Source organism: Aotus nancymaae, unplaced genomic scaffold, assembly GCF_030222135.1.
Source record: "Aotus nancymaae isolate 86718 unplaced genomic scaffold, 86718_ANA_hifiasm-v0.15.2.pri h1tg000010l, whole genome shotgun sequence".
Taxonomy (NCBI): domain Eukaryota; kingdom Metazoa; phylum Chordata; class Mammalia; order Primates; family Aotidae; genus Aotus; species Aotus nancymaae.
This window is the reverse complement of record NW_026988421.1, coordinates 36,050,936-36,067,816: the sequence shown is the minus strand read 5'-3', so window position 1 is coordinate 36,067,816 and position 16,881 is coordinate 36,050,936. Positions and strand designations below refer to the sequence as shown.

Below are 16,881 nucleotides of genomic sequence, written 5' to 3'. Positions count from 1 at the left end.
GATAACTTAGACATTAAAACATTGGTTAAGTTGGTGTTAATGTTTTGTGATATTATAATCAAAAGGTTCTTTTTTAGCTTGAAATTTATAGTTTTGTAACATAACTAAGTCATATATTTTCAACATAATTTTAGATTTTCTTCACTAAACATTTGTGTATTCAGGAATGGAATGTGTGTTTATTCTTTTCTTTTGCATTAGTGTGGAAAAGATGGTAAATTTTGATTGAGGTAAATCTATTTTTGTTAATCTTGTTTACTCTTGAATGGCTCTAGTAATTTGATTTATTTGTTTTAGTCATAAAAATTTATAATCACTAGAGAATAACAGCTAAGAGTAAGGGCTCTAAAGTCAGTCAAATATGGTTCAAATCTTGGTTCCACCATATATATTGGGTTTGTGACCTTGGGCATATTACTTAACATCTAGAAGTCTTAGTTTTCTTTGTCTGTAAAGTAGAGGTAAGGATATGAAAGGATTGTTCTAACAGTTATTTGTGGTGATATAAAACAATAGTGAAAGTGAATTTTGCTGAGATTATGTATAATATCATAATTGTCACAAAATCAGAAAGCAAAATATACACTGAAATCAAAGTATTCTCTGTTCAGGTCTGAAGTACCATCTTTAAGCCTGCTTCGAACTCTCTCTTTGCAGATTCAAAACAAAGTAAGCGTGACATGAGGACCCAAGCATCAAATTGAACTGAGATGCAGGTCTTCTTAAGCACTGTAAATCTTACTGGAAAGATGTCCTTTGATGTTTTGAAATGTATTACCACATTTTTATTATTGGATCAATTTTATGACTTCTAAAATGGATGGGTTTGTCTGGTGAGCCCTTTTTTTAGACAGTTTTGAAATTTGGGTGAATAATGAAGCTGTCTTAGAACCAGTTTGAAATTTTTTTCAAAACTTACAATTTTATACCTAATAACCCTCAAATAATTATATATATAAATTTTAACGTAATATTCATCTCTTCTACCAAATCATTGATGGAGCCAGGCATAAATAATAGGAATTTTGCCTATTATTGTGGTGGCTCACTCCTGTAATTCTAGCACTTTGGGAGGCCAAGGTGGGTGGATCACATGAGGCCAAGAGTTCAAGACCAGCCTGCCCAACATGGCAAAACCCTTACTCTACTGAAAATACAAAAGATTAGCTAGGCATGGTGGCACATGCGGGTAATCCCAGCTACTCAGGAGGCTGAGACATGAGAATTGCTTGAACCAGGGAGGGAGTGTTGCAATAAACTGAGATCACACCACTGCACCCCAGCCTGGGCAACAGAGCAAGACCCTGTCTCAAAAAAAGAAATAATAATAACAGGAATTTTAAGTTTCTTTTTTTTTTTTTAATTTCTTCTTTCCAAACCATTAGTAGTAATGAAAAGTAAATAGAAAGGAGAAGAGATTAGAATAGTAAGAGTCTGTTTGAAATATATCTAGTCAGGTATTTGATAATGATATGCTTCTTGGCAATATAAGAATACTTGTTATGGTGTAGTCATTACTTTGGAAAAATATGCAGTTGGTTGTTTAAAAGAAGCAAAAGCAGACAAAAGCAGATCTATATCTACTAATGTGGAGCAACCTCTAATATAACAAAGTAAGATACAGATCAGTGCATGAAATATGTTGCCACTTTATTTTTTTAAAAGGATTATGTGTGTGTGTGTGTGTGTATGTATACTTGTGCATGCATATTTTCATTCTTGGAAGAATTAGTGAGAGCTCTGATAACCACACTTGGATTTGAGGAAAGGAAATTTATTTTTCTTTATATACTATTTTGTACTTTAGGAAATTTTTAAAAACCATGTTCATGTATTGCCTTTAAAGATGAATAAAATTTCAGAAAGAATTAATTGAAGCAGAAAAGTTGTTTTGGACAATATATCAGCTTTGGTGTTTGGGCAAGACATATTTTTTTTCTGTTCTTCTGTCCCTCAAATGTCCTGTTTTTATGTAGTTTGAAATATCTGCAATGGTTAGTTACAAAATAAAAGACAAACAAAATTTGGGAATTGAGAAAACTTTCTAAATCTTTCCTGTTCTTAAGTTTTTATGAGATCCTGCATGTGGAAGTACAGTGACTGACTGGACACTTAAATTAAAAAGATAGGGGTAGAGATTTTTGTATGTAGACCCTTAGACCAAGCCTGTGTGAAATATAAGTAGCTTTGGATAGCAGTATCATAATGGAGAAACCAGTTTCGGGAGTAATAGAAAGCAAGATCTAGCATCTATTAAAGTGCTATGAGGTGCCAAGAGCTTTGCATGTATTATTTTGTTTAATCATCAGTAACCCTATGAGTAGGTGTTGCTTTTCTCTGATTTACAGATGAAGAAAGCTGAGTTCCATCCAGGGTAGCTAAGCAACTTTCTTGAATTCCCTCAGATAGTAAATGACAGAGCTAGAATTTGGATCTAGGTCTGACTGACTCCAAAAATTATGTTTTTTCTGTTGTTCTGCAATGATACTTCTTAGCAGAAGCATCTCTTTCTGCCTCATATGTACACTTTTTTGATGCTTGCTACATCAGGGAGACCTGACCTGTAATAGGTAAAGAGTAAAAAATTAAAATTTGAAAATATATTTCTTTCCTATTTGTTCTTTTCCCCTCCGCAGAACTTTATGAAATCTTCCTCTCAAGAGCAAAAGAACGGTGGAAAAGTTTCAGTGAGACAAGTTCAGAGAATGATACAGAAGGTGTGATTTTCTTTAAGAATTTCAGGATGAAAATTCAGCTACTGAGCATGATTTTGTACCATGTATCGGAAACTGTAGTAATTGCTTTACATATTGTCTTATTTAATCTTAATAACCCTTTCAGTAAACAAGGCTAGAGAAAATAGTTGATTTACAGAAGAGTTCATGTAAGTATCATCCTAAGGCCTCTCAGCTATGTCAGCTATTTGTGGAGAACTATAAGTACGTAAAAGGTGAGGAAGGTTTATATTGGCAGACAGCAGCTATTTCATCATTCTTTGAAAACTCATTTTTTTGAAGCATTGAACTTATAAGAATTAAAATTGTAAGTATTCACTTCTGAAATATTTTTTCAAGAATAAATGGTATGGCTGGATGCGGTGGCTCACACCTATAATCCCAGCACTTTGGGAGAGCAAGGTGGGTGGATCACCTGAGGTTAGAAGTTCAAAACCACCCTGGCCAACAGAGCAAAACCCCGTCTCTACTGAAAAAACAAAAATTAGCTGGGTGTGGTGGCAGGTGCCTATAATCCCAGCTACTCAGGAGGCTGAAGCAGAAGAATCTCTTGAACTTGGGAGGTGGAGGTTGCAGTGAGCTGAGATCACACCATTTCACTCCAGCCTGGACGACAGACTTCATCTCCAAAAAAAATAAATAAATAAATGGTGAAAGTTGCACTTCAGTAGAAATTAATTGAATGTAATGAAGAGTTCCAGTCAGAAGCAGTGTTCTACATAAATTACTATTTTCTTATTTTCTGGATATTTATAATTTGCATGTGTCATTTAACTTTTTGGTCACTGTCTTTTTAAATATTACTTCTGCCCTATTTTGCCTCTTTTCCTTCTGGACTCCAATTACATGTATGGTAGACCATTTAACACTGTTTTATAAGCCTCTTACTTTTTTTTTTTTTTTGATGGAGGGTAGGTATGATTTTATATAATTGAAAAAAATTTTAATTTATTATGTTGGGATGGGGTCTATGTTTCACAGGCTGGTCTCAAATTCCTGGCCTCAAGCAATCCTCTTGCCTTGGCCTTCCAAAGTGCTGGGATTACAGATGTGAACCATTGTGCCTGGCCAACTATTTCTCTCTCTCTTTCTCTCTCTCTCTGCTTCAGTTTCATTGATTTTTATTGATCCATAATCAAATTCACCAATCTTCTGCTTTATCTAGTCTACTATTAAATCTCTATCTGTGTAACGGGCTTTTAATTTCAGACATGCTTTGTAACTGTAGAATGTTCACTTGGTTCCTTTTTTTTTTTTTTTGAGACCGAATCTTGCCCTGTTGCCCAGGCTGGAGTGCAATGGCACGATCTCAGCTCACTGCAACCTTTGCCTCCCGGGTTCAAGTGATTCTCCTGCCTCAGCCTCCTGAGTAGCTGGGATTACAGGCGCGTGCCACCACGCCCACTAATTTTTGTATTTTTAGTACAGACAGGGTTTCACCATGTTAGCCAGGCTAGTCTTGAACTCCTGACCTCATGATCCACCCGTCTTGGCCTCTCACAGTGCTGGGATTACAGGCATGAGCCACCATGCCCAGCCCACTTGATTCTTTTTATACATTCTATTTCTCTGTTGAAATTCTTCATCTTCCCATCCCATATTCCTTCCCCCATCTTTTTCTTTATTTTCTTTTTAAATTTTATGATTTTTTTTTCTCTAGCGCATACCAGCCAGATATTTTAACATGTTTATAACAGATAGTGTTGTTGTCTGTTAATTCTAATACTGCATCATCTGCAGGTCTGCCTCTATTGATTGTGTTTCCCGCTTTTGTCCCCTTTAAAGTGGTTATGTGTCACATTTTCTGCTTCTTTGTATATCTAAAATGTTTAAATTGTATGCCAGACATTGTATATAAATAGAATGTAGAAACCAAAGCTGAGGTTTCCCCTGCAGAGGAAGCATGCTCTTTCCTGTTAGGCAGTTTGGTTAGGGGATTATCACCTGAATTCAACAATTAATTGGTCTAGGTTGGGGCAGGGTTGCAACTTTAGATAGATGTAGTTTATCTTGAGTTTCAAATTTCTTGATGAGAAAAAGTGTCCTAGTTTGATTACAGGTATCTTCCTCCAATGATATGCTTTCCCAAGCCCTTGTGACTTTGGGTGATTTTATTCTGCATTTTTAGCCTGGCCTTCTGCATTCAGAAAAGTCCCATTGGGAAAACCAGATACACATTAAGGGCTCTTCCAGATTCCTGCCTGTCACATCAGTTTTATTAGGCCACGTGAAGCTCTTTTGCTTCCTCTTCCTCCAACAAGAGTGACTTTGTCTATGGCAAGCTCAATCCTAAGTCCATACCCAGACCTAGCAGATATTCCTACGAAGAAAAATGGCCACTGTTGTCTACTCACCAAGGAAAGACTCTTAGTTTTCTGGAATTTAAGTCCTATTGATCTCTCTGTATCTATAGCTCTCTGATGATTTTTAAAATGTGATATTTGTAATTTTTTTCCCTAGTTGTTACCATGGAAACGATTGTTTGCCCCATCTTCTGTAAAAACTGGAATTAGAGGCTGGGCGTGGTGGCTCACGCCTGTAATCCAAGCACTTTGGAGGCCAAGGTGGGTGGATCACCTGAGGTCAGGAGTTCAAGACTAGCCTGACCAACATGGTGAAACCCCATCTTTATTAAAAAAACAACAACAACTGGAATTAGATATCCTTTACTATATAACTTTCTGATAAATGTGTAGATCTCTTCTTTGTACAAGAGACTAATAAGTTCTAACAAAAGCTATATGACATTTCTTGTAATTTCTTGATTATTCAGCTTTTAACTTTAATTAAATAACACATATGCTATGTGATCATTCTGTATTTATAAAATTGAACTTGTTATAGCCAAGTGATCATTTAAATTGTATCTGCTTGGTAAATGCAGGTGTATCTGTTGCTGATCGAGAAGCCAGTCTGGAATTAATTAAGTTGGACATATCCCGTACATTTCCATCTCTCTACATCTTTCAGAAGGTAAGGGTTTCTAACCAGCTTATAATTACTAAAAACAAAAACCTATCAATATCCAAGGGAACAGATTCTTTAAATGAATCGTTACTACTTTTTTTTTTTTTTTTGAGACCGAGTCTTGCTCTGTTGCCTAGGCTGTGGTGCAGTGGCACAATCTCAGCTCATGGCATCCTTCGTCACCCAGGTTCAAACGATTCCCCTGCCTCAGCCTCCTGAGCAGCTGGGACTGCAGGCATGAGCCACCACACCCAGCTAATTATTTTGTATTTTAGTAGAGACGGGGTTTCACCATGTTGGCCAGGATGGTCTCGATCTCCTGACCTCGTGATTTGCCTACCTCGGCCTCCCAAAGTGCTGGTGCAGGCATGAGCCACCATGCCCAGCCTCAGTATTACTTTTAAAAAGGCAAAACTATAGAAATTGGGGACCTTATATAGAAAGTCTAAAACTAGTTATAAAATTATAAAGGAATTTCTATTCTTTTATTCCACTGACTGAAATACATTGTAGTTGGCATAGCATTTAATACATTTAATATAGTAGGTACTTGATGAATTTTATTACAGTGAATTTATTTTACTTTTTACTTTGTAAGATGTATGAATTCTTAATGTTTTGGCCCAGTAAATTGTTAAAGTATAAAGAACTTTATCACAAAACTTAAAATTTTTCAGAATTATCATTGAAATAGGAAGAAATGGTTTTCTTTGTATTTAGGCTATTATGAAGTTGCTAATACCTTATGAAAAGAGAAGTGACTACATTATATATACTTTATCTTTGACTCAAGTCTTCATTTTTATTTATTTATTTTTAAATTTGAGATCAGGTTTTGCTGTGTTGCCCAGGCTGTACTCAAACTCCTAGACTCAAGCAATCCTCCTGCATCAGCCTCCTGAATAGATGGGATTATGGGATTACAGGCATGTGCCATGACACCCAGCTGATTCAAGTCTTTATACATGGAATTCTTCTATCTTTAGATTGAAAAAAATTAAATGAGTAAAAATTTTTACCATTAAGATTAAAATTATTAACACAGTTTAGTGTAGCTTTATGTTTTTTTTCTGCTGATACCGTATTATATAAATGAAACAGTCTGCCGAGCATGGTGGCTTATGCCTGCAATCCCAGCACTTTGGGAGGCTGAGGCAGGTGGATCACGAGGTCAGGAGTTTGAGACCAGCCTGGCCAAGATGGTGAAACCCTGTCTCTACTAAAAATACAAAAATTAGCTGGATGCAGTGGCACATGCCTGTAATACCAGCTACTTGGGAGGCTAAGGCAGGAGAATCGCTTGAACCTGGGGAACAGACGTTGCAGTGAGCTGAGATCATACCACTGCACTCCAGCCTGGGTGACAGAGTAAGACTCTGTTTCAATAAATAAATAAAATGAAAGAGTCTATATTCATCATAGTCTTATTATATCAAATCTAGAAGACTTTAAAATGGTTTGCAAATTATATAGCTTGTATCCATCAAGTAAGTTTGTTTGGCTTTTTTTGCTATTTAGTATTAAATATTTCTTTCTTTCTTTTTTTTTTTTTTTTTTTGAGAGATTCTCACTCTGTTGCCCAGGCTGGAGTGCAGTGGCGGAATCCTGGCTCACTGCAACCACCGCCTCCTGAGTTCAAGCGATTCTTGTGTCTCAGTCACCTGAGTTGCTGGGATTACAGGTGTGTGCCACCATGCCCAGCTAATTTTTGTATTTATAGTAGAGATGGGGTTTCACCATGTTAGCCAAGCTGGTCTTAAACTCCTGGCCTCAAGTGATCCACCCATTTCGACCTCCCAAAGTTCTGGGATTACAGGCATGAGCCACTGCACCCATCCACAGTATTAAGTATTTCTTAATAATAATTTGGAAAACGTCTTGGCAGAGTACATTTATAATATTTTTTATCATTTAGAATATGCTATAATTTATTAACTAACATGTTACATGAAAATCAACTTAGAGACAATTATTTGTATAGTTTCAAATTTCACTTTTCTCTCCTAAGGGTGGCCCATATCATGATGTCTTACATAGTATTTTAGGGGCATATACATGCTACAGACCTGATGTTGGTTATGTAAGTATTTGTTTCAATCTGTTTTTTGAATATAAGCATTTTATCTACACTCTTATCAAAATATCCTATGTTGTATTAGCTCCCAAATGTCTGTATATCTATGTCTGCTTTACTTGGGCTTATCAATTTACCCAGTGAAGAATCTTTTCATCTCTTGCCAGGAGCTTATGTGTACTTGAGGCTGCCAGCTTTCTGGGGGAGCTGCCAGAGATTTCACCCTGCAATTTATAAACTTTTATTTCATGCCCTGGTGTCAGTGTGGTGCCTTATCCCCCTCTTCCTAACCCTCTTTTCCTGACTGTGCCTCTAGAGAATAAACCTCCTATGTTCTACCAGGTTAAGGAAGGATAGGCACCTGTCCCTAAAGGATAGGGGAGGGGATTTGCTCCTTATATACTCAATTTCATAGATATCTGACAACTTCAGCTTCTGAGCTTTCAGAGTTCCTAATTATTGCCTTCCTCCTCTATAGATATTTTAGTTTTAACCTTCTGTACTTATTTAATTTACAATTTTAAAAATGCTGTTAACTTATCTACTATTTATATAACCTTTCATTCTTGTAGTCCTCATGGGTTAATACTTATTTTTCTGTACTGTATTATTAGTTGGATTTTGCAAGGAAACAAAGAAAGATGTGATGTTCAATTGCCATTTTTAACTAGAGGTTATAGAACTTTCATCTTCTCACCTTTGCCTTAAAATATAATTTTAGACCTCTCTATAGGGTGGCTGTCTGGTACAAGTTATTTTGTTCTGTTGCATGTTCATTTCTATGTTTGTTTACTCAACAAATATTTACTGTGTGCTTATGACTATATGTCAGGCATTGTTCTAGGCACTTGAGATATCTCAATGAACAAAATGATTTCTCCCTTTACAGTTTAGAAGAAAGAAACAGACAATAAACAACAAATGAATAAGTAAATCATGTTATATTAAAAGGTATGTGCTGACCAGGCACAGTGGCTCACGCCTGTAATCCCAGCACTTTGGGAGGCCAAGACGGGTGGATCACGAGGTCAGGAGATCGAGACCATCCTGGCTAACACGGTGAAACCCTGTCTCTACTAAAAATACAAAAAAATTAGCCAGGCATGGTGGTATGCACCTGTAGTCCCAGCTACTCAGGAGGCTGAGGCAGGAAAATCACTTGAACCCGGGAGGCGGAAGTTGTGGTGAGCTGAGATCAAGCCACTGTACTCCAGCCTGGGCAACAGAGCCAGACTCTGTCTCAAAAAAAAAAAAAAAAAAAAAAAAAAAAGGATGAGTGCTGTGGAAAAGTGTGGGATGATAAAGAGGGAAAATGAAAAATGCCAGGTTTGAGGAGGGGCAGGTTGTAGTATTTGAAAAGATTGTCAGATAGTCCTTAAGGAGAAAGTTAGATTTGAGCAGTCTTTAAATTCTGTTACTCAGGTATTCTGTGAATGAATTATAACATCTTGTATCCCCTTCACATGTTTAAATTGAATTTAAAAAATTTTCATCATAAGTTTACTTGTAAATAATTTAATTTTTTAGCACTGTTTAAATGTTGACATCTTATAGTTCTTTAAAAATGTCTCTAGGCTGGGCATGGTGGCTCACACCTGTAATCTCAGTACTTTGGGAGGTTGAGGCAGGAGGATCACTTGAGCCCAGGACTTCTAGGGTGCAGTGAGGTAGGACTGGGCCACTGCATTCCAGCCTGCTCAACACAGCAAGACCCCGTCTCAAAAAAAACAAAGCAAAAGTCTGTAGTGGAATTTAAATACTATAATGAATTTACATATATCACAGTCCATTTAAAGAAAAATATATTGGCCGAGTGCAGTGACTTATGCCTATAAATCCCAGCACTTTGGGATGCCAAGGCGGGGTGGATCACGAGGTCAAGAGATTGAGACCATCCTGGCCAACATGGTCTACTAAAAATACAAAAATTAGCTGGGCATGGTGGCACACACCTGTAGTCCCAGCTACTGCTGTAGTCAGGCTGGGACTACAGGCATGCACCACCTAGCACTTTGGGAGGCCGAGGCAGGCGGATAACTTGAGGCCAGGAGTTCGAGACCAGCCTGGCCAACATGCGAAATCCTGTCTACTAAAAATATAAAAATTAGCTGGGCATGAAGGCGTGTGCCTGTAATCCTAGCTTCTCAGGAGGCTCAGACATGAGAATTGCTTGAACCCAGGAGGCAGAGGTTGCAGGGAGCTGATATCATGCCACTGCACTCCAGCCTGAGTGAGACTCTGTCTCAAAACAAACAAACAAACAAACAAACTCACTCACTCCTCACTTAAAGGCACTTGTTAAAGGCACTTGTTTAACCTGGTATACTGAGAAAAAATGGGGGAAATTAAAATACTGTTACTGTTATTACACTTATAATAATGATTTTTTTAGAATATGTTTTAAACTTTTTTTTTTTTTACTCTGGCTATAGACTTATTGGGTCATTGTATTTTTGCTGCTGAAATGAACTCTATTAGTTCATTGGATTTATATAAAATGACCATCATATAACTTAACTGGTAGTGTCAAGGCTCATTGACAAACCAGTCAGTCAAATCACACTTACTTCATAAGTTAAAAATAGTAGAGACTATATTGGAATACCTGTTTCATGTCATGATTTGACAAAATAGGTTTTTAACTATGTTAATGAATAACATATGCTGAATCTATAAATAACTCATATGAAAGTTTTATCTGTGGATTTTATTCTTGAAAAAATTTGGTAATTTTGGTTCACATTTCTGGGTAGAGCAATTATGGATGAGTCTTGAGTGTTACCTGTCTGTAGGTCCACAGATGCAAGCTTTCTCTTTTTAAGCAAGGAGGTAGCTATTATGTTGCCTGGCACTTATAGTGAACTGGGTCTGCATTATGATGGGGATTTAAGGTGGATTTATCATAAAAGTAGAAGTGAGAAGACGAACAAGTTTCCCAGTATCTCAGGTGGAGTAAAAAACTGTAGATAATACCCTAAGAACATCCTAAGGTTTGTATACTCCCCCAGCCTTTTTTTTTTTTTTTTGTGTGTGTGTGTGTGTGTAAACAGAGCCTTAGTGTGTGTGCGTGTGTGTGTGCGCGTGCACGTGTGTGTGTGTGTGTGTGTGTGTGTGTGTGTGTAAACAGAGAGCCTTATTGTGTTGCCCAGGCTGGTCCTGAATCTCTGGGCTCAAGCAATTACTAGGATTACAGGCATGAACCACCACGCCCGACCCATTTATTTTTTGTTATAAGTCCCTGTTTCTCCATAGTTATTATCAATAAGATACCAAAAATAAGAAGTCTGTGTGTATGTCTGCAAGAACAATAAAGGATGGGGAATTTAAATAGATGAACTTCTCCCATATCCTAGTCAGGCATAGAGGAAGAGAGAAATTTCAAATGACAGAAAGTGGGTGGGTTACATAGGTGCTTCAACTTGGTAAAGTATTATTTCTTAAGCTGATCTCAGTTCACAGCTCACTGCAACTCTGTCTTCCAGATTCAAGCGATTCTCTTCTTGCAGACTCCTGAGTAGCTGGAATTACAGGTGCCTGCCTAGCTGGGATTACTGGCACCTGCCACCACGCCTGGCTAATTGTTTTGTATTTTTAGTAGAGACAGGGTTTCACCACTTTGGCCAGGCTGGTCTCGAACTCCTGACCTCAGGTGATCCGCCTGGCACATATATAGATAGGTATCTTTTTGTTGTTTGTGTGGAGGTTTTTTTGTTTCTCACATTTTTATTTTGAACAACTTCAAATCGATAGCAAAGTTACAGCAGTTTTCTCTTGGTTCAGAATCCAGTCAGGGTCATGTGTGCTGTTTAGTTGTTCAATCTTTTCAGTCTCCTTTAAAATAGAAGTTCCTCAACCTTTTGTATCCGTGGTAACAATGTCGCTTTTCAGAAATTAAGGGTAGTTGTTTGGAGAATGACCTTCAATTTGAATTTGATTATTTTTTTCATGATTAGATTTGGGTTTAGACAGTTTTGTTGGCAATACTACATAATGTCTTTTTCAGTGCATCACACCATGAGTCAATAAATGCAGAATATTCAGAAGACTTGGACTCTGAAGAAATTATAGAAATAACTGTTTTTCTTATTTTCTTTTCATATATACACAAGAGTGATATATGATAAATCTGAATGAGCTATAAATAGCTTTAAAAATATGCAGAAAATAAATATTCTGGGCTGGGTGTAGTGGCTCATGTCTGTAATCCCAGCACTTTGGGAGGCCAAGGTGGGCAGATCACCTGAGGTCAAGAGTTCGAGACCAGCCTGGCCAACGTGGTGAAACCCTGTCTCTACTAAAAATACAAAAAAAATTAGCCAGATGTGGTGGCAGGTGCCTGTAATCCCAGCTATTCAGGAGACTGAGGCAGGAGAATCACTTGAACCTGGGAGGCAGAGGCTGCAGTGAGTGGAGATCATGCCATTGCACTCCAGTGTGGGCGACAAAGGTTTAACTTTGTCTCCAAAAAAAAAAATAGGCTGAGTATAGGGGCTCACTCCAGTAATCTCAACAATTTGGGAGGCTGAGGTGGGTGGATGGAGGTCAGGAGTTCGAGACCAGCCTGGGTAACATGGTGAAACCCCATTGCTACTAAAAATACAAAAATTAGCTGGGCATGGTGGCAGGCACCTGTAATCCCGGGTACTCAGGAGGTTGAGGCAGGAGAATCGCTTGAACCTGGGAGGGGGAGTTTGGCGTGAGCCAAGATCATACCACTGTACTCCAGCCTGGACAACAAGAGCTAAACTCTGTCTCCAGAAAAATGAATTAATTAAATAAATATTCCAGCCAGGCATAGTGGCTCATGCTTGTAATCCCAGCACTTTGAGAGGCTGAGGCAGGAGAATCACAAGGTCAGGAGTTTGAGACCAGCCTGGCCCATATGGTGAAACCCTGTCTTTACTAAAAATACAAAAATTAGCCGTGTTTGGTGGCGGGTGACTATAGTCCCAGCCACTCAGGAGGCTGAGGCAGGAGAATCGCTTGAACCTGGTAAGTGAAAGTTGCAATGAGCCAAGATCGCGCCATCACACTACAACTTACTCTGGGTGACAGAGTAAGACTCTGTTTCAAAATAAATAAATAAGTATTCCAAGTGATAAAGGATTATGTTATTGCTTAATTGTCAGCATTTTTTCTTTTTTAGTGGTATGTAAAATGAAATTATAATAACAGATTATAAAATTAAAAATTACATATTAGATTAAATTAAAAATTACATCTTAGATTATAAAATTAAAACTACATTAAAATGTTTTAATTCCTTCTATTTACTTTGCTACCATTCTATTACCAATGGCTAATATTTTGCCCCTTGTATTCATTCAGCAAATATCATGGTACTAAGAATATAACTATGAACAAACAAACATGGTGTGGTCTCTGTACTAGTTTCCTATGAATACTGTAACAAATTACCATGAAATTAGTGGCTTTAAATAACACAAATTAGGCCAGGTGCAGTGGCTCATGCCTGTAATCTCAGCACTTTGGGAGGCTGAGGTGGGAAGATTACTTGAGGTCAGGAGACCAGCCTGGGCAACATAGGAAGACTCTGCTCTACAAAAATAATTTAAACACACACAACAACACAAAGTTACTGTTTGACAGTTCTGGAGGTCAGAAGTCTGAAATAGACTTCACTGGGTTTAAGTCAAAGTATTGGCAGGGTTGTGCTTCCTCTGGAAGCTCTAGGGGAAAATCCATTTCCTTGCTTTTTCCACCTTCTAGAGGCTGCCTACATTCCTAGGCCTATATCTCCATCTTCAAAGCCAGCAGTATATCATCTTCAAATCTCTCTCTGACTAACCTGCCTTCTTTTTTCACTTATGAGGAACCTTATGATGATTACTTCGGGCTCACCCAGGTAATTCAGGATAAGCTCCCCGTCTCAAGATCCTTGACTTAATTACATCTGCAAAGTCCCTTTTGTCATGTACAGCAACATTTTCATAACTTCTGGTAATAAATAATGATTTGGACATCTTTGAAGGGCAATTATCATGCCTAATGCAGTCTCTGTCTTCATGGAACTTCAGTTCTTGAAAATCAAATAGGCAATTACCGTAGAATCTGCAAAAAGTACTCAGAAGAAGACAGAGAAATAAGATGTAAACAAAGAAATAATTGGATTGCAGAAGCTAAGGGAATGCTGTTAAGAGAGATAGTGCCCACTGAGTTTTACAATCAGTGTCGTTTGGTCATGCTGGCAAGAGAAATCTCAAAATAGTATAGTAATGGAGTGGGAATATATACTGAAGTATGCTAAAGAGTGAAAAGGGATCTGAGAAAGCAGAGATAGTGATTGTAGGCATTCTTTTCAAAACACTTGGCTGAGAACAAGAGAGTTATTATTGCAGTTATTCTTAAGTGGTCTCACTGTATAAGTCTATTTTACAAATCTCTTCCAGAAGTAAGTATTTGATAACTTTTTTTTTTTTGAGATGGAGTCTCGCTCTGGGTCTTGCAATTCTCCTGCCTCAGCCTCCCAAGTAGCTGGGACTACAGGCACACGCTACCACACCCAGCTAATTTTTTGTATTTTAGTAGAGACGGGGTTTCACCGTGTTGCCCAGGCTGATCTGAAACTCCTGAGCTCAGGCAATCCGTCCGCCTCCAAAGTGCTGGGATTACAGGCATGAGCCACTGCACCCAGCCCCAACTTTTTTTTTTTTTTTAATTAAAGAAATGTATGGGCTGGGCAGGCATGGTAGTACATACCCATAGTCTTAGCTACTCTGGAGGCTAAGGCTGGAGGATAGCTTGAACCAGGAGGCAAAGGTTGCAATGAGATGATACCATGTCACTGCATTGCAGCCTAGGCAACTAAGTTAAGACCCTGCTTCAAAAAAAAAAAAAAAAGAATTATAGGATAGCTGCCAATGACTCGCAAGTAAACATCTGTACAGCTTAGTCTTTTACTCAAGGTCTTTCATGATATAAATATATCCTACCTTTTCTTTTTTTTTTTTTGAGACGGAGTTTTGCTCTTGTTACCCAGGCTGGAGTGCAATGGCGTGATCTCGGCTCACTGCAACCTCCGCCTCCTGGGTTCAGGCAATTCTCCTGCCTCAGCCTCCTGGCTAGCTGGGATTACAGGCACGCGCCACCATGCTCGGCTAATTTTTTTTTTTATATGTTTAGTAGAGACAGGGTTTCACCATGTTGACCAGGATGGTCTCGATCTCTTGACCTCGTGATCCACCCGCCTCGGCCTCCCAAAGTGCTGGGATTACAGGCTTGAGCCACCGCGCCCGGCCTATCCTACCTTTTCTAAATGACTTTCCTTACTCCAACTGAGCTGATCCTATTGTTCCCATTTTTGTGTCTTGACTCATGCATCTTTTCCATTTTAGGTTTTCTCCTATTTATGTCTCTTGCTTTTCCAGGACTCCAGGCTCATTATCTCAACCCCACAACATCTCCTTTCTTGGTATTTCAGCAGTTCTTTTCATACATCTCTTTTATTCTTAGTTCTTCATTTTTTACTCAGACAGATGTGTTATAACAATGAAAATAATCACCTGCTTTTTATTAAATTTTGTGATTCTGTACTCTTTTGAAATAATTCAGATTGAGGGAAAATCAAAACTAGGTAACACACTGAGATAGCCTTTTGTAGCAGTAAAGGCTGATACTTTTTTCCTTTTTTCAAAAATTCTCCCTAATTAGAGAGATAAAACTAGGGAGATTTCATAATTATTAGGGGTTCTCTGTATTTACCTTTGCTGGGAAGGAAAAAAGAAATCTTGGTTAATTCTACTTTGAAATGTCACTTTGTAATTTTTCAGGAGTACAATAAAATAAACTGTATAGATTTATTATTGTAAGTCAATTTTAACTAATTTCTTCTTTCTTTGAAGGTCCAAGGGATGTCCTTCATTGCAGCAGTACTCATTCTCAATTTGGAAGAGGCAGATGCCTTTATTGCATTTGCAAATCTCCTGAATAAGCCATGCCAGTTGGCCTTCTTTCGTGTAGATCACAGCATGGTATGAATAGATCATGTTTTCCTTTGTTTTTGTAGTTTCAATGCTCTCTTAGAATGAAAAACAATAATTAAAAGACCAAGATAATCTGATCTAATATAAACTTACCATATTATAGTTTATGAATGAATGCTTGCTGAGAAGACTCAGAAAGAGATGAGATTCTTAATGAGCAAGATTTCCTGTTAATGTTTAAGCATTTAATTTCTCTATTTCTAGACTATATACTTTCATAATTTTATTGATTTTTTAATCTTTAGATGTTGAAATATTTTGCTACATTTGAAGTATTCTTTGAAGAAAATCTCTCCAAATTATTTCTTCACTTCAAATCTTACAGTCTTACACCAGATATATACTTGATAGACTGGTAAGTCATAGCATACATACATAACATATAATAATGAAAAGAAAAAAAAGTATAACTTTTTGTGTGTTTTAGAAACTAGAGTAAATCTCACGTGCAGGATTTTACATATAAAGGGCCTTCTTTTACAAATTGAGAAACTTCCAAATTTTTGTGAGGACTCATTTGATTAAGAGCAAGGACTTGGCTGGGCACGGTGACTCACACCTATAATTCCAGCACTTTGAGAGGCCAAGGTGGACAGATCACCTGAGATCAGGAGTTCAAGACCAGCCTGGCCAACATGGCAAAACCCTGTCTCTACTAAATATACAAAAACTTAGCTGGATATAGTGGTGCTAGGCTGAGGCAGGAGAATTGCTTGAACCTGAGAGGCAGAGTTTCCAATGAACCTAGATCACACCACTGCACTGCAGCCTGGGCAACAGAGCAAGACTCTGTCTCAAAAAAAGAAAAAAAAAAAAAAGAAAAAAGAGCATGGACTCTGGGTTGCAATCAGAATCTCTCAGTTTGTATTTTAGTTTTTTTTGTCTATAAAATGGGAATAATATTATCTCTCTTGAGTTGTAGTGAGGGTGTTTTAAATGGATTATCTCATTCAATGCCTAGCACATACTAAGCTCTCATAGTTAGTTGCTATTTATTTTATTATTAACACACAAGGGCTTATGATAGTTATAATAGTGTTTCTTTACTAAGGGCTTTGTATTGTTTCTTTTTATATCAAAGTTTTATCCAGCTTTTTTTCCC

The 16,881-nt window shown here is 37.7% G+C and overlaps 1 protein-coding gene across 3 annotated transcripts in view; it reads left to right on the top strand.

Annotated features, from left to right (window-relative positions):
• The window catches only part of TBC1D12 (TBC1 domain family member 12), a 126,941-nt gene that overhangs the window by 95,159 nt on the left and 14,901 nt on the right, over positions 1-16,881 (top strand). For all 3 annotated transcript variants that reach the window (XM_012454810.2, XM_064374094.1, XM_012454811.3), the window contains 5 exons: positions 2,637-2,717; positions 5,620-5,708; positions 7,711-7,782; positions 15,639-15,767; positions 16,025-16,134. In XM_012454810.2, the coding sequence (XP_012310233.1) occupies positions 2,637-2,717; positions 5,620-5,708; positions 7,711-7,782; positions 15,639-15,767; positions 16,025-16,134 (481 nt within the window). The remainder of the gene's footprint in view (positions 1-2,636; positions 2,718-5,619; positions 5,709-7,710; positions 7,783-15,638; positions 15,768-16,024; positions 16,135-16,881) is intronic.